The sequence below is a fragment of the Microplitis mediator genome, chromosome 1 (genome assembly GCF_029852145.1).
Source record: "Microplitis mediator isolate UGA2020A chromosome 1, iyMicMedi2.1, whole genome shotgun sequence".
In the NCBI taxonomy this organism is placed as follows: domain Eukaryota; kingdom Metazoa; phylum Arthropoda; class Insecta; order Hymenoptera; family Braconidae; genus Microplitis; species Microplitis mediator.
Window position 1 is genome coordinate 22,988,995 of NC_079969.1, and position 19,772 is coordinate 23,008,766.

Here is a 19,772-nt window from a genome sequence, read left to right on the forward strand (position 1 = left end):
TACAAGTATACCAGAGTAAAAGAAGTGTATAGATATAACGAGAAACCGCACATCGACCACCTCTTTCTTACACAATGTTGCAGCAAGTAAAGCTTTCGGGGCTTATCTTGGCAAAGTTGTAAGTTCTATTCTACACTCTTACAGCCCGGAAACTCTAAACACTATACAACAGAACAGAAAAGATAGAAAAAAAATTTCAACACCTTCTTTAAACATTTTCGCCTAATTCTCACTTGTATATAAGAACCAGACTATAGTTAAAAGGATGGCCTAAAAAGCTTTTTTGCTTTAGATTTTCGGTATACCGAAGCTTTTTGGTAAGTATAGCTTCATCTAAAATGCTTAGTTTGTTGTTAGCTATGTAGTACAAAAGAACCAAGTAAGTAATTTAGACGTAAACATGAGTAAAATATTTTAAATAACTTTCAAAATAACGTAAAAAATTTATTAATTTATTTACAAGTGGCGTTATATGTAATTATACCTCAGATAATTGTTAAATTTCTCACTATTGTGTTGAAGTTACAGTGAATGGTCTATATACATTGTTATCTTTCATTGTATCTATATAGAGATAGGACAGGATGAAGGTAGTAACAGACAGACAGAATGCATCGTCGCTACGTTCCATCGTGTTTTACCCACTCGGCAGGTACCAAGAGAGAAAATAGATTGGCCAGGCGAGAACGATCGTTACGCCTGGGCGTCACGCGTCCGCTTTTTGCTCAACGGCTGCACGAAGAACCGCCATGTCACAATAACACAACGTTCTGTGCTTTTGCCATTTCACTATTTCACTCGTTGAACAACCGATGCTATCACCACAAAAACCTGTTCCAGCTACATACACCGCTAGTTTTAACCAAATCATTATTTATCTCAATACATCAGTTTATAAGTTAGAAATCCCGAATTATGTACACCAGTAAAATAAATTTTATCTCTTGCTACTCATCGAAATAATCATTAATTAAATCAACGTCTATAACTTTTTATAAGAGCATTACAATGAATTGTGCTAATAAAATTTAAAATAAATATATTACAAAAAAAATTGATTAAAGCAGACAGAACAGATATTTTGTCGTTTTCTTGGCGGGTGTATAGTTAAGGATTGGATTTACGACGAAATGAAAGTCGCACGATATATTTCCGACATTCGATAGCTTGAGCAAACGAACGTTTGATTAGAGCCGACATCAATCCGATCCTTAATTTGAACGTTCAGCCCTGGTGGATCAAGAGTGAGTGAAGAGTAAAGAGAAGGAAAGAGAAATAAAAAGAAGAAAAAAAAAAGGATTTGTGAGTGAATGAGTGAGAGAGGCAAAGAGGAAATAGGTTAGTCGAGGCGAATTTATTCGACGCTTGCACAACGACTTAATCGATATCGAGAGTCGATAAGCTCAACTATCAAACGACCTGGTGAAGCTACGATTGTAGGTTGAATCTCATGGCGCTCCTGCCTCTACTCGATTCGATTAAACGGATGTCATGGCAAGTTTAACTAGACGAGAGTACAGAGTTAATCAAATAATTTGTCTTGTGATAGTTTTTAATTTAATATCTAACCAATAATGATTTTTCAATAGCTGAAGTGAAAAAAAAGCTCTAGTGAAATATAGATATCTGTAATCGATTGCGAATTTCTTTTTTGTACCAGTTAAATGGTGTGAACAGTACAATAATTGAATCTTGGGAATATACTAGAAAAAACAATCATTTCAGCAAATATTTATATAATAGAGGTTAGACCAACTGATAATTAAAGATCGAGAAGCATTTTATTGTAACAAAAGATTTAATTAATCTTATCTCAATGAAAAATGCAAATTGAAAGTGGTAGGATCGAAGATATTTGCATCAAGAGTACTAGCCACCCTCAGAGTCTACTTTTCATTAAATTTACGATCGATAAAGAGATTGCTTTCAAACATACATATATATGTTATAAGTTGTAACTTTTTTTTCTTAAGCTTTTATATTATAAAATATGAAACGTATCCTCTTTAGTACGAGTGTAGTAAAACTAGAAATTAAAACTCTAAAAATAAATATGCATTAAAAAAAAGTTTTTCACGCTTACAAATACTCGAGATAAAAATAAACAAAATTGTAATAAATATATAGAGTACTAGAGCATCTAAAAGTACAGGGTTAAGGTAAATGAAAAAATATGCCCTCAAGCACTTTACACGATGGAAAAGTTATTTTTTCGAATGGCAAAACGATATCTTAATTTCACCGCTTCAACATTTGTGCAAACTATACGATATAGAGCGTACTACCGCGAAACTTTTAATAAAGTTGTGGATCCTGTTCTCTCTACTGCATTTTTCTCAGACTCCTGTCCTCGTGCACGTTCTCTTGTTAGCCACAAGAGTACAACATCTAAAAGAGTATAACTATCATCAGAAAGAACGAAAAAAAAAGTAAGAAAGCCTTTTAAAAATTTCACCAGGAAAGCAGACTTTGTCCTCAGATTGCGCTGCTTACCCTCACTTTTAAAATTTTTTTTACTTTCTTATACTAGTTTTTTCGAATCTTTCCACTCCAGCTCTGCTTACGACTGAAAGTTAGCAGTAGCAAGATCGGAAACGAAAAAAAAATATATTCCAACGCTTTGCAACAACTACCACCGGCCTGCAACTCTAACTTCTGCCTTCTCATTTATACTGCCTATTCATATATAGTATGAAGTCGCTCCTATGTTAGAATTCCCAAAAGTAAGACTCTTTTTCACGACCGCCGTCTGCACGTGGCATATGCAGTTTTGCTAGCCAATTTAATTATATTTACGCAGCTATATAAACCAGATGCTTAATAGTTTTCTACAGTGGTTCAAGAACTCTACTCTAAAAATATTGCTATATATCGAGTTGCTGTTCAAGTCCCAGTAGAATTTTACACACTGCATTCAGTAGTGTATCCAGTGGTGTGCTATACTTATACATATAATAGTATACATATATGCATTAGTATATACATATAAGTTAAATTCGTATTCCTACACCCTAAGGCTCTTAAAGACCCGTGAACTGGAGTACACCTGCCGGGAATACCGAGATATAATTTGTAATTTAATTAAATCTGTTATTTACCGTCGGGTCCGTAAGCCCAAGTTTTCTCGAAAAGGGTTAGTATCCAATGATACCGGTTGAAACTTGGCATCAGAAAGACTAAATTCGAGAGTTAAGGAATGAGATAAGAGGGAAATAAAAACAAAAGTACCCTACTGAAAGCTCAGGTGAAATAGTTTCATGATCACTGATGGTAAACAGTCTGGAAAACGAAGTAATCTGTGAATACGAATACTCAACCTACTTTTCTGACTGCAGAATTTTTTTTACTTACTTTTTTATTTCCAGCTTTTCTATATCTATCTAGCCTCGTCTTTGTCTTATTTATTATTATTTCCTTAACTTTTCAATAGAAGATTCAAGATCTTCAGCTAAATTGAGTTTAATTATCAATAACTATATTTCTGTAATTATTATTTTAATAAAAGATATTTCTATAATTTTCCAGCCCGATAATTATAATTGACTGGTTAATTTCTATACGCTCAAATTCAATCAACAGAATTTGCGAATGTATAATAAAGCTCTAAGCTTAATTTTGAGATCAATTATGTAAACAAAATAGCTTACATAATAATTTTAGACGAATTTTTACAAGTATGTATGTATATGTATACGACCAAACATAAATATCGCTGTAAAAAAGGCAACACATACTCATATAAAGATGATAAAGAGTTTATCCTGATACATTTTTATCTCGTTATTATAACTCGGGGTTGTTCTCACTACGGTTATTTTCGCACTAGTTATTTTGTGCCGGTTATTTTACTACCGGCTGTATAGACATGTAACCACCATAACGGACAGAAACGAGATCTACGAGGAGTATAGCGAGAATCAACGACGGCTATGTATTAGCTGCTTGGAATTGTAGACACTCATAAAATTTAACGGTATACGACGTATACACGCTTTGGCTCGCATCGTTTAATTAATACCAACCTCGCGTATAATTAAAGCAACAATTTATTTTAAGCGAATTTTTTTTCTTTTTTCTCGGGAAATATACTTGTATATGTACATGCTATCAATTGTTCTTTTATAATTATATAAATTTACTATATAATTATAAATAAATGTTTTTTTATTACAAATAAAAAGTAAAAAAATAACGTATTATTATAATACGAATGCACGTGTGTTTATAAGCTTGAGTGAATACACAAGCTTAATATATAAGTATAGGATAATCCAGAATTTAGTCGAAATAACTTGGCATTTCAGTTTGAAACGTCGGGAATTATTCTCACAACCGTTGCCGTTCAGCTAGATAATCGACAAAGAAAGAAAGAGAAAAACAGAGAAAGAATGAGTCAGTACATAAATAGAGACAGAGAAAAAGAGTATTAAAGCCATACATGTATATATGTATACATGTATATATAATCGACGTACAGGGAATGAGAAGAGAGTATATAATATAAAGCGAGTAAGCAAAATGAGATAAAACCCAAACCGTGTCGATGGTCCGAGAGAATTGTTGTCCATAAACCGGATCCGATAGTCGAACACCGGAAGTTCGGAAGGCTCTTGTGAAAGCATGCATGCATAATTCCTGGATGGAGAAACAGCTGCAGTGGGTGGTTTTGTCAAGGTTTTACTGTGCGCATACATACATAACACCCACCCACCCACAATATATTGTCTATAGTCTGATATTTTATACTACATATATAGAGCATGATGTACCTACAACGTTAAACTTTACTACACATATAATATTACCGATAGCAGCATACATACAACCCACAAGACTCACGAGCAGACCTAGCGGCACGCAGAAATTCCCGTCGGAGGCTCAAAGTGCAGCTGCAACCTGGACGGCTTTAGCGACACTACACCAACCACCTCCATGAGGTTGTATACGCTGCACTCTGTACGAGGAAGTATTACCAGACTAATCACTTTGTACTACGGCTGAGAGTGCTGGGCACAACTTGTATATATAGGTAAAAGATAATGGTAGCGCGAGTTTGGGTCCTAAGGGAGGATGAAAGCCTTGGCACAAGAGACGCCAAAGCAAATGGTGCCAAGTGGCAACTTCTCTTGTTAGGAAACAATTAAGGAATGCGGGGTCACAATGGTCGTCTCAACCTCGGAAAATTTTACTCACTTATATACATATACACATATAAGTAAAACTGTTACTGCTGCTGCTCAGCTTTGTAGAATAGATGTACAAAAGTAATAGAGGACACGAGTAAGTTTTGTCCAAGTACATGCGGGTATAATAACAATGACGTGACAAAAACAATAAGTCACGAGAGTGTTAGTATTTGATTCGTGTGTAAAACACTCAAAGATGTCTCAAGTTTCACTTTGACAAGAAAGTGGTTAGGGTGGGTGTTAAAAAAATAGTTTATTTCCGAAAGGGATAAATTACTATTCCTACACTCAGTTACTACTACAACCCTTCTGAAAATCGTCTATCTTAATTTACAATTTTTTAAGTTATAATATAAGTAACATAATACGGTAGTCGAAAACATTAATATTCAAACTGAACAGGGATGTCAAACAAGCCTTATACGAGTATAGGTACGCATTTGAGTGAGCAACTTTGTCGCACCAACGAACCAAATGTATACGGCTTACATGGGCTTCGTGGCCTCGCGAACAGTGTGTTCCCTGCACCAGTTGTACATGGTATCGGATTTGATAGGGCCATGCGGTCGTGTTACGCCCGGTACAGGTCGTTAAAAGGGGACGATGCTGAGCAACTCCCTCGGTCGACCATTACAAAGCATTAACTCGCCCCTGTGTGGACTATTACCTCCATAGACAACAGTCATAATACCTTTTTCTCTATTTTTCTACATCTTTACGTGAACTGTCAGACAGGGTTTAAGCCTTTTAAAGTTGACATTTTGGAAAGAATATCAATCGATTTTTTTTCAAGGCTTGGTAATTTATTAATTATATTATTTAGTCGTTACAAGGTTTTTGCTGAAGAACCTATTTTTGTAAACCTATAGCATAATTTTATTGATATCATTGATACGTCTTATCTAAAGTGTTTGGTAAAAGAGTATATATATATATATATATATATATATATATATATATATATATATATATATATATATATATATAAGTATATATAAATGGATAAGCAATCTATGTCACTTGAACATACAAGTAGTATTATATCAATTTACCCTATTGGTGATGGTGATAGTGATATTTTATTTATTTTTTTTTCCTTTCGTTGTAAGGTTTAGTCTGCTAAGCATCATTTTTTCCCACTACTTTATTTTCATCGTCGATATCGACCACTTTAGATAAAACCAAATTCAATTTCCTGCTACGCTCAGAACCGCTGTTTCCTTTTTCTTGCTCAGTAGTGAGCATATGAAAGTGAAAAACTTACATAACGATGAAGAAAAAAAATGTCAAAGGGATCGTATGGCATGCCAATACCATCAGTATTTTCAACAGAAAAAAATTACGATAACAAAGTAATATATAAGCACGAGTCTATATACTCCAGGATATACGAAAATAATTATTTTAATCTATTAATAATTGTGGTATAACGAAAATATGATAAACAAATGGCGGGATATGGCACACGTGCGTCAATATACAAAGAAATTATTAGCGGGAGACTAGATTGTTTGATCGTAATTCATAAATACAGACACGTGCTTATTTTTTTCTTTCTTTCTCTCTACTTCACTCTATCTTTTACCCTTGCATCTGTGCAAATATCAAGAGCTTCAACGAACGCGGGAAACCACAAACTGCATAGATTAATTTATGAGTTCGTACGAGAAATGAAGACACTATATTTACTTCAAACTTGTACCTAATTGGTTTTCAAACCAACAATATAATCAAAATTTATCTTGTCCAAATTCTAATCCATTATTATGATGAAAACGACACTAGTAATTTTCTGTTACAATAGAATCCGTATAAAATTTATTATACTTTAAAAAATGTATTTGATGTTAATGAAACAAATTTTTTTAAATACATTATTATTAAATTTCTTATTTATTATTATTATTGCTTATTTTCCTTCCACTATACCAACATCATATCTCGTTTTCTTTGCCGAAGGCTTTTTGTCTTGAACAAATCCTGGCATGATGTCGCCTGGTACGTTCACATGTTGACTACAAACTATTTTTGTTGGGAACAAATATGAAAGATAACGAAAAACTGAGTAAATAGAGAAAAATAATGAAAAAGTAGAGAAAATTTGAAGAAAGTGAAGAAAATAATATTCTGAACTCAAATCAGAATGCAATCCAACAATAATAACTGCAAATATTAATTTACTCGGTGATTCATTACTCGAGATTTTTATTTTGTGTTTTTATTGCATGATATAAAACTTGAATTTTTATTTTACATTTGACAAAACATAAGTATTTTAACGTAATACATAAAAAAACATGTCATTCATTGTGTTATTAAAAATAAGTTAAGATAAATAAAATCAATGTTAACAGGTGCAGACGTGTTAAATTTATTAAGTAGTAATACTCTAGAATAAATTGTGACAGGTATTGCTGTTATGTCTTCGTGCGGTCGTTTTCTGTCGTATACCACCCGATAGTAATAGCAGTAAGCTTGTGTTCTTCTATAGATAGATAAAGCTTACAAGACTGGCTGTCGTCGTTTTTGTTGCCTCAGGAGCCAGGAAAATTGTCGTGATGCTTTTCTTCTTTAAAAACTCAGAGCAAAACTTTATGATGTAAGAAGAATAAGAATGAAAAACGTGGTGTAGTTTAAACCAATAGAAAATAAAGTAAAAGACTATTGAAGTTTAAAAAATAATGATAATGATAATAATTAAAAATAACTTGAATAGGAGAGACGTACAAAACTTTTGTCAGGTAAGATTTAAACAAGACAAAAAAAGTTTAATGAATAATAACATAAATAACTCAAAATAATTATTCAATTCCTTTGTTGATTAATTTGAGCTGCGAATTATTAAGGAAAAAAAAATTAATTCCTTAGACCTCGAAAGAAAAATACTATTAGCCAAAAAACAGAGTATACTAATTACAGATTTTTCTTCTCTTGAAGTCATCACTTTTATATTCACGAGCGGATGAGAAGCGTTCTTGCGTATGTAAGAGCGCAATGTCGTCATTCATTACAGAGTCTCATTGGAAAAAAGCAAGTAGCGAATGGCCTCTCGAGGAGCTTTTAATCTCGAAAAATTCTTAAGACATTTACTCCGACCTAGAGGTAGAAAAAAACCCTAGCTCGTACATTTTTTTCTACCTTAGCTATATTTAAGCAAATTTTCATTTTCTTTATTTCTCATATACTTCACCGCTAATGGAACTTTTCATCAATCTCATCTTTATAATCATACATACAGTAATATTTTTTGTAATTTTAGTTTCCGTTGTACAGTAGAAAAAAAGTCACACAGGATAATTCATTGTACAAATTGAGCAGAAAGTAGATGTTTAAGAAAAGCGAACATATATACATACATATACGTACGATAAAGTGAAAAACCAGGGTCTTATTTTAAAATAGAAAAAGTTTTTAATTCTCTTGGCTCAACTAACCCCAGGGTAATTTCTTCTTTAACCTAGCTAGCTCTAGAGCTAAGTCAACTCATAGTTCCACTATCTATTCTTTTCATCACTCTTCAGCTTCAACGAACGATAAAAATATTATGTATTTAAACTTATTGCTCCAAGGACAAGTTGTAAAATGTATAACGCTCCAAGTTACGATTCATTTCTTAAATTCAAATGAATCCATAAAAAAATCTATAATTCACAATTTATAAAATGCATCGGTCGATGAAGAGTTTTAAGTAACGAAATAACCAGAAAAATATCTACCGAAGTTTTTCTCCTCAAACCACTGGCAATCACGATGAAAACTTTGAAATTGTTGAAATTCAGTTTCTACAACTGTCTATATTGTTACGTAGGTTTCAGATGATGACATAACTTTATTTATAATAAAATAAAATTCTATTGGTCAAATCAAAACGAATCCTATCGATAGTCATTTATTTTTCTTCATAAATAGTATGAAATATCTTTAATAAATACTTGCGATACGATAAAGTGAGACAAGTTCAAAGCTATTACGGCCAAGTAAACGGTATTTTTAATAAAAGTTAATTTTTTCTTATTTAAAAATATTTTCTCGTTAAATTCTTCATTTCAACAGCCATAATACATAATTGAAAACTCTTTCATACTAAGGTTTTTATCAATTTACGATCTAGACGTAATATTTACATCAATGGCGAACGAGAGATTCAATCGACTCTACCAAAGTTTACTTAATAATCATTTTTGCTTATTCATCGAGGCAAACACTTGGATAACTAAATTAATGTACATTTTTTAGTCATTTTTACTGGCATTTAAAAGAAGCGCATTTCAATCATCATACTTTCATGATTCATTCAACAACTATCAAATGCTTGAGTAAGTCACAGAACATGTTCACTCAAATTTTTCGTTATTTTTTTGACTATGGAGTGACTGACTTCAATGTGTTCGTTGATTAGTACTAACTCTGCCGTGCAGTATACTGGAAAACCATTACGGTAAGATACTTATTTACTGTAGATCGAACCAGAAAATTGAACCAAATCCTAATCCCAATTTATGTCGATACGGTAATTGCGTACAAACTAAATTTTGAAATATTTCCAGATCACAGGAATTATTTTTGTTGTGTTGTTTAAACCTTCATTATGAAGTTTTTGAAACTATCGAACTTCAATAGTTAAATATTTCCAAACGAAAATTGTTCTAGTTTATTGTTGTCTTTAAATAAATGCTGACCCAGATTGCGGTGATATTTTAATTTATTTCAATACCTCCAATACAAACAAACAATTACTAAATATAGATAGTAAAATATTTTCAGAGATATTGATTCAGCTAGCAAAAAATAAATAATTTAGCAATGATAGTATTTGAAGAATCAATATCTTTGATTATACAGGGTAATTATTCATACACAACAAATACACACGAATCATCATACACGGATAGATATATACATAAATTTATAGCATTACGTAAATTCGATTAACGGATCAACTAAAGAGAAGCACATCGGAATTAATATCCGTTCGGTTAGTTACTACAAACTCGATAAGGAAGGCTTACACAAGATAGTATCGCACACTACATTTACTCTCGCACAGCATCGTCTGGTAAATTCTCAAACCGTTGAAACAGCTTTCTAATAGCGTCTTCACTATCGGAAATTCAGAGGCATACCACAAAGAATTGCATAATGATAGCATGAGATATTATACACACACACATACACATAAAGTGGAGAATCGCAAAATAGTAGTATGATTATATTTATCAACCCATATATATACACTGCCATAAGATATTATCGGAATATGTATTTTTCGCTTTCATCATCATAATATATATTTAGCATTACAACAATATAGCAAAGTAATATTGGAGAGAAAACTAAATTTCAATTATTACGTGTAATATACTTTATAACATAATAAATGCACAATAATAAATTAAATTTAGTTGGGTGTGAAATAATTATTAAAAATAATTATTACATAAGTGATATATTGATATTAAACTAAAATTAATCTAATCGGCGCGTTTAATACATTTACATTCATACACACATAGGTATATATATTTATATATACATATGTATATGTATATATATATATATATATTGAACATACAAAAACTTGTGGTTACTCATCTGCACGTATCAAATACATAATCCACATGGGATTACATCCTCACGTAGAAGCGTTTCGCATCAATACCATGAAACGCCTGCTAGCACGCACGAGAACACACGCGGCGGCGAATAACTCTCTGGGTTTGGTCTGGTCTCTATACCACCAGACAAGAAGACCGACCATTCCACATTCCATTCGGCCCTCTCTCTTACGTCCATATATCTATATCTATATATGTATATGTACATACTACAGTATAGTCCCTTGGTACGTAATGAAGTCAGTGCCGGCGTCCTAAGCCCTCCGGTAATATCGCGTGGCAAGGGCCACTGAGATAATATTTGTGATGTACGTTAACGGGCTTTTAGAACCCAGTTCATACATTTTTTTTTTACTATTATTATTTTTTTTACCTTTTTTTAGGTACGTTTTCTTTTAAATGATTTACTGAGGCACATTTCACCCACCGGAAAAACCTCTAGAATCTCTTTTATACATTAGGCTTTCCTTCTTTTTTTTAAACTACATCCAAGTATCGAACTTGTCGGCTTTCCGTTCTATTTAACAACTACTTTTAACATCACTCACCATGCCACTTAAATATTCGTTACAGTTAGAAATTGGCTAAGGTTATCATGTATAAAAAATGTCAATTTACGAGTAGTTATTAGAATTTCCCTTTTACTAAAAATGCGTTTTCAAAGATGCGTCTCTACCCTGTAATTATTTTTCGAAGACTAATTCATTTTCGTGAAATTATTCAACAGAGAAGTCCAACAACCTTCTCTTGTTTTTACTAAAATATAGATGTATAAGTTCGAGATATGTCTGAAATTATAAGTAAAACATATTGCTTTGCAGTTACTCATAACTTGGGTCTCATGGCGTCGTTGGACCAACTAAAATACCTAAATAAAGTCATAAAAATCCAGTTCAGACTTGTTTACTTTTCCTCAAAAAAAAATAAGTATTTTTTTCAACTCAACATATATTAAATACTACATCTTAAATATAATAATTAAATGATTAAAATCGTAAGTATTTTTACGAAAGAAGGAACAACAGTTAGATGTTAGATTATACCAGTGTACGACGTTTTGTCTATTTATTTAGACTTTTCCAAGTACTTAGCATTTACCAACACATGTCAACTTTTTCTATAGTACCCTCAACAATAGTAGTTCGTGTATTTAGATCTATGAATCTAGTCGGCCTGGAAGATTACCAAGTTTCAATAATAATATTAATTTCTTAATACCAAGTTTTAATACATCTTATCTTAAAAATTCATTTGTAATTTCAGCTATTCGCTTTTGGCAAAAATTACAATCGGAAATATTGGATGTGACTTGCTTAGAAGCTTTTAAAAAGAAAATATTTGATCATTTATTGTCACTTGATGTTTAGATTTTATAGTTTGTAAAATATGAATATTGAATTATTAGATAGTCTATTGTCCCTTCAGTTTAAATTATTATTAACTTTATAAGGTTAGTAAAATTATTCTCAGTTAAATCTTTATATTATATTATTAAATCGCTTATATTATTAATGATTATTACTTATAATACTAACGTTTCATTTGTTCTAAACTTTCATGATATTATGAATTCTATTATTTTTGTTTGTATATTCTAATTGTTGTTATGCACTTACAGTTGTAATTATTGTACCTGATTACTCGTGCCATATGGCCTGTGTCTTGGCATATTCTATTAATAAATACATACATAATAAATGTTTGTGCATATAGTTATCAAGGAAGATAATACATAAGATTTAACGTGTATAAATTTATATAAATATATAAACTAAATATATGACATGTGCTTATGTTTGGTATTGTCGTATATACACTATTTCACCGGCATATATTTTTATATGAGATTTTATATTGTTCAATTCATAATTAGTCAGTGATCAATATAAAATTTACTACACACTAATACTAACGTACTGTCGGGCAGACTAGTATGGAAATCAACTAATGAAAGTTAAAAAAAAAAGTTAGCACTGTATTTAAAAATTTTTTTTTAATTAAAATCCAAACCAATATCTTGATTAATCACACAGGCTGTGTATTAATTAATTACTGCTTTAATTTTTTAATTATGAGAAAAATCGAAACTCATGTGAAATTAGTAAATTTTATTAAATTTTCATGACAATTATCCTTGAAAATCGAAAAATTTTTAATAGCGAAATATTAAAAATATCCACTACGTATAATTGCTGAGGGCATAAATAAATAAACAAATGATTAAATAAAAGACTTTTTGATCCACTAAAACATGGAACCTGATTTATAATGCAATTTATAATTCCTCTGATTAATTGAATGATGTTGATGCTACATAAGTTGTTAATTAACAATACTTCATTACTAAATCTAATAATTAAAATTAACTTCGAATGGGGAAACCAAAACTCACTTAACTACTATTTTCATAATTTAAATTATTTACTCGACAAAAATAATCAGACAAATTAATGACTCTACCATTGAAACACCCAATCGCAAAAATATTAATTAATAAAAAACCAAATAAACTATAAATCAAATTACAAAAATAATAATCCAATTAAATAAATAAAGAATCAAGTACACTTTGACATTTCCCATAGGGGTTCCAATTATAAATTTATAAATCAGGTCATGTTTTTTTTTATACAGAAACATTTAAACTTTTAAAACCTCCGGGTTTTTTTGGTGGTAAAAAAAATAAATATAATAGTACAGTAACAGTAATAATACAAAACTCACCTTTGTGATGCCGCAAATGTGAGTGGCCGCAACAAGGTTGTTCAAAATAAGCATGTCCCGGATGAGAACCAGCAGGCCTTATGGCCTCACTTGGTCCCAAAAGTTGGGTCAAAACAGCTGCTAGCACAGCTGCCCTCACTAATACCATCCCAGCTTTCATCAATGATCCTCGTCGTTGCATTTTACCTAGTCGTTTGTATCCCAATGTGATTTGTATCCGTAATAAAAAAATATTATACAAATAAATTCACAAATTTATCTAAAAACTGTGTATAGCCTGCAGCAGTGTTGAAATATATATTTAACTATTTTCCCTTCACTGTTTACTTGTCACTTTAAATCCAGAAAGTATCACCTGGACTGATGATAGAGATTTGTCTGAATATTATTTATGAGACAAAGTAAAAACGATAAATAATAAAAATATAATAAATACAAGGGTGACGACAACAGTCTGACCCTTGATTCTTTGATCCTCGTGACCTTGAATCCTTGGCCTCGTGTCGATGGAGGGAATAGTGGTAGTGATGATTGCGATGGTGATAGTGGAAGTCCGATGGTTGTTGCCCTCGCGCTTGGTCGCTTGCAGACGGACATTCACCGGTCCAAGAGCTGCGTTGTGTTAAAGTGGTTTTACTTCACCTTCCGCAGCAACATCAGCAGCACTGGCATCACCAGCATCACCGGCTTACCAACATCAAGCCAACTAACACACTCCTGTGCTTCGTTCAATGCCACCAGAGGACAAAGGAATTCCTTTTACAACTATAATACCTTACAGTTGTAAAGTAAAATGCTATTGCAGAGATGTTACCAAGAACCATCAGGTAGAGAAAAAAAATAAAATATAACCCGGTTTAACTATAAAAAAAAAAAAAGGTTTACTGCGAATTTTACACTGAGAATTTTCCAGGAAGTTACGGGCGAAATTTTAAATATTATTTTTTTTCTCTCAACAATCTTTTGTCATCACGATTTGAAATATTTTTTATTTACTCAACTCAACTCAACACAACCTGACAAATGTAATCACACAGCACATCTCTCTTTCTTTCTCTCTAGTAAATGTTGTTTTCTTTATTTTCAATAGCTATTGCGTCACTATGTAAATCTTGATAAACGATACAGTGTGAACAGAAACAGGAAAGACTTAAGAGCATTAAAAAACTAAAATACACTTTACTTAAACACAAAACCCACTCACAACTCTTTACTTTTATATTTTCTCTATATATTTATATTTTCCTGGTCAGGTCATATCACTCACGCTGACTTTAATAATAAAATATTAACACGTATAACTAAATACATATAAAAATTAAAAAATTAACTAGTACACAAGGTCACATCTGTTTTTTTTTAATTTTTAGCAACACGGCTGAGGATAAGCGTCACTTTTTTAAATGAATAGCAAACACTTTACTACCGCCTCGACATATTTAAATAATATTTAAATTAAAAATTTCGTGTACATGACATTTAGCTTAAGTATCCTGCGTTATATAGAGACATCAGTCAATAAAACATTTACGTTAACAAAACAAGTATTTGTTTATTTAAAGTTTTTTAAAAGGACTTTTTTTTATTTAAAGAAAACCGAGTTTTCATAAACAAACCGGCATGTACACCTCCCTCGTTGGAGGTCGCGGTACAACTGTTACCCTCGTAGAGCGATTGCCGCGTTGCCACTTACTCGGTTAGAGTCGGGCTGGCTCGGGCAGACTCGGGTGCCGGCAAAGGTCTTTGAGAACGTGTTGGAACTATGCAGCCTGTCCAATCCGCACTCTCAACTGACGCTGCCTCAAGCACCACCCTCGGAAATCTCTTGCTGTCTTTCTCATTTACGCTACATTTTATATACTAAAACTACCAATGTACCATTTACTTGCTCTCACTTACTCACTGAATTTTTTCCCGTATTATCCCATCCTCTACAATACAAGTGCTGCATATATATACATATATATGTAGCTAGCCACCTGCGTGTATATTTTTATGTATGTGTCAAGTGCCAGTGGTGATTACAAACTATAGAATTTACCTGCGTGAAAACTCCGCACACTAGACATACTTTTATGGTTCTTAAAAAATTTTTAATTGTTGCGGTAATTTACTTGAATTTTTTTTTTTTTTTACTGCACACCTCAAGCGCGAACGCGGAAAATTATTTTTTCGACTTATTCACTGACGTCAGTTATTATTCATCCCTACGATCTTTTATTAAGAAATAATTTCGATCTGTTATTAATTTATTATGATCCTGAAGATAGCAGACATTTGAAAATTTTTTAATTTTTGTTTTTCAACAAATCAATTGCAAAAAAATAAAATAAAAATATGCACATGTAGAAAATTTTAAAAACTACAGGTGCAATTTTTTAAAATATTTTTTTATTTATGGCTTATCGTCTAAAAAAAAATCCAATAATTGTTAGACGTCTGCTAACTTCAATATCATTCTGTTATTAAGTAGATTATTCTATTGATTTTGAATAAAATTTTTAAATTTTAAAAACCAGTCCTGTCAATTGTCTTGTACGAATATTCGAAAATTATCATAAATTGGCGTAATTTTTTGTATTTTTGCGGCAAGAACCCTTTTGAAAGATGAACCTAAAATTGATCCAGAAGTTAGCAGACAATCGAAAATTTTCGGATTTTTTTTTTTACCAGATGTTGGATTCTCTGTACAAAAATCAATCTTTATTCTTATATATACTTTATTTAATTATTTCTCTTTACTAAATATTCTGTTCTAAATAATATTTCGAACAGTGTTGCATTTAAGTCGTAGTATATATCTAAGTTGAGTTCAAAATATGTATATGTTTACTTAAAGAAAAGAAAGCTAGCATGGATCAAATTTTATGACCTTAGGTACATGGGTCGACGAGAGATTCCAAGTAAATGCAAGGCAATATGTTTTTCTTCATTTGCACTCATATATATATATATATATTTTGAACTTAGAGATCTTTGTTATACAAAAAGAGGAGAGGTTGTTAGACCTCAGAGTTAAATAATATTAAGAGAATAAGTTAGTCTAAGCTAAATCTCTTTCGAGTGAAGACATACCCTAGAGCGCGTATTTTAATAAAAGATATAATATTCATTTGTTTAATAAATTGATTTGTTTCATTCACGATTACCATACCTGAATTCCCAACAGGTTATGGGCCCAGAATACGCCGTGTATTAAAATCGTGAAAGAAAGATTAATTTATCAAAAAAAAAAAAAAAAAAAAAAAAATTGAATAGTATAAAAATTTGAAAATCATCTTACATCAAATCTACTATTAAATTTTCTAATTTTAATATTGAAGTGCATGTGATTTTAAATGATTAAAATAATTAAACAAAAATAAATTATAAATAATCATTTTCAAATAAAATAAAATTAAATATAATTCTTGATAATAATGTGCTGAATAATAATTACATAATGAATAGTGATAAAATTTTGAGTTTAGTTTACTTTAATAGTTTGTGCCGTGATTATATAAAGTGATTATTGCTGAGCCTCAAATAAATTGAAAGAAAAAAAAAAAAAGAAGATTCTTCAATTTTACACGTCTGATTGTCTTACAAACAGAGCGATTATTGCTCAAAGTTTTGATAGTCTCCAGAGACGAATCAAATTGTCCTGAGCAAAAGGCGGAGAATTTATTTTAGAAACAAAAGAAGTTTCATCCAGATGACAACAAACGTAAGCGTTCTAGGAGTGATAGAAGGGGTCATACACAGTCCTGTACAGCGGTGTCAAAGCTGTAGAAGTCAGGCATGGTGGTCATTTCAGATAAGAAAGGGGTAAAAATTAATAAAGGTGGTATACCCATCATGGAAGGTAAGCCCTCTAATAATTTTATTCAGATCGGCTCCACAGTTTAAATACATAAAGCTCATTCTGTCACTCAAGAAATAATAAGACGAATTATAGTACATAGCATGAAAGACTAGGTCATATAAGTGAGCATAAATTTGTTAAATCAAAGAATCATATTATGATTGAAACTTAAGGCAGATAATAGAAATCATTTGTAATAATTAAATATGTAAAGTGTGCGTTAAAAGAAATCAAACTCGATTATCATTCAAAACGTTTAAAAATCGAAATCATGTTAGGAGCTCAATATTCATTGTACATTCGGATGTACTATAGTCCAATCATTCCGACGGCTCTAGATAAGAAAAATTATTTTGTCCGATTTCTAGATCATTAAACTCATTACTGTGTATAGTATATTTAATTAAATATAGATTTAACTCAGTTACAAACGAGTGAGGTTCAATTTAATGTCAAACGAGTTTATTGATGTACATTAAAATTGGTAGAGAATATTTATTTGAAGTTCAGATAAAATTTCTGGATAATGCAGTACTTACTACAACATATTTAATTGATAATGTTCCGAGTAGGGCATTGAATCAATCTCGAACACCATATGAAATGTGGTATAATAAAAAGGCTATCAACCAAGTATCTTAAAGTGTTTGGTTCATTGTGTATATACACAAGAAAACTAACAGAAATAAATTTGGTGAAAAAAAAAAAAAAAAAAAAAAAAAAAATCATCAAAGGGAATTCTGGTAGATTATGAACCAAACGGGTACAGAGTTTTCGAAATTGAGAGTGAAAAATATGTGGTAGTGAGAGACTTTATTGTAGTCAAAAGAAAAATTTTTGTTAATTCTAGACCGAAAATAAAATCTGTACATGTTGACAAAAAACTTAGGTCATGAAACTGGTGTCACTAACAAAATGTTAAACCCAGGTAAAGTAACTGTAGTCCCTAACAGTATGTTAAACCCAGATAAAATAACTGGTGTCACTAACGTAATGTTAAACTCAGCTAAAGAAACTGTAGTCACTAACTAATTGTTAAACTCAGTCAATCATTCGAGTAGTAACGGACGTAATGTTAAACTCAGGTAAAGAAACTGTAGTCACTAACTTATTGTTAAACTCAGTCAATCATTCGAGTAGTCACGGACGAAAGGTTAAACTCAGGTAATGAAACTGTAGTCACTAACGAATTGTTAAACTCAGTCAATCATTGGCCTGGATGAATCTGATACGGGCAAATCAGATGGGTGAGTCAAATCTGGTCATGATAAACCAGATTGTGTGAATAAATCTGATAATAATAAATCAAATAGTTTAAATAAATCTGATATTGATAAATCAGATGGTTTAAATAAATCTGATATTGATAAATCAGATAGTTTAAATAAATCTGATATTGATAAATCAGATGGTTTAAATAGATCTGATATTGATAAATCAGATGGTTCCAATAAATCTGATAATAATAAATCAGATAGTTTAAATAAATCTGATATTGATAAATCAGATAGTTCCAATAAATCTGATATTGATAAATCAGATAGTTTAAATAAATCTGATGTTAATAAATAAGATGGTTTAAATAAGTCTGATATTGATAAATCAGATAGTTGGAATAAATCTGATATTGGTAAATCAGATAGTTTGAATAAATCTGATATTGATAAATCAGATAGTTTAAATAAATCTGATGTTAATAAATAAGATGGTTTAAATAAGTCTGATATTGATAAATCAGATAGTTGGAATAAATCTGATATTGGTAAATCAGATAGTTTGAATAAATCTGATATTGATAAATCAGATAGTCCAAAGAAATCTGATAGTAGTAAAGCAGATAGTTTAAATAAATCTGATAGGGGTAAATCAGATAGTGTCAGTAAATCTGGTAATGATAAACCAGATAGTTTGAATAAATCTGATAATGGTAAATCAGATAATTTAGATAAATCTGATATTGTTAAATCTGATATTAATAAATCAGATAATTTAGATAAATCTGATATTAACAAATCAGACAGTTTAAATAAATCTAATATTAATAAATCAGATAGTTTAGATAAATCTGATATGAATAAGCCAGATAGTTGATAAATTTGATATTAATAAATCAGACAGTTTAGATAAATCTGATATTAATAAATCAGATGGTGTAAGTTAATCTGGTGATGATAAACCAGATAGTTTAAGTATATCTAATAACGATAAATCAGATTTAATACATAAAGTAAATAGTCATAAAGATAATAAAATTCCTAAGTTACATAATAGGAATAAATCAGAAGCCAGTTGTAGGAGGAGTAATAGGATCAAAAGCCGTCCTCGGATTTCGTATAGTGAAAATAGTTTGCCTGACGATTGTATGTTATCTGCTCAATCAATAATGCATGAAATTCCTAGTTC

General features: G+C 31.1%; 1 protein-coding gene across 7 annotated transcripts in view; it reads right to left on the reverse strand.

Annotated features, from left to right (window-relative positions):
- The window catches only part of LOC130664844 (semaphorin-2A), a 453,448-nt gene that overhangs the window by 120,728 nt on the left and 312,948 nt on the right, over positions 1-19,772 (reverse strand). The window contains exon 1 of one of the 7 annotated variants that reach the window (XM_057465023.1): positions 13,526-15,168. The exons of the other annotated variants lie outside the window; for them this stretch is intronic. Coding sequence (XP_057321006.1) covers positions 13,526-13,706 — 181 coding nt within the window. The 5' untranslated portion in view covers positions 13,707-15,168. Of the gene's footprint in view, positions 1-13,525; positions 15,169-19,772 lie in introns of those variants that run through there. 7 annotated transcript variants of the gene reach the window in all.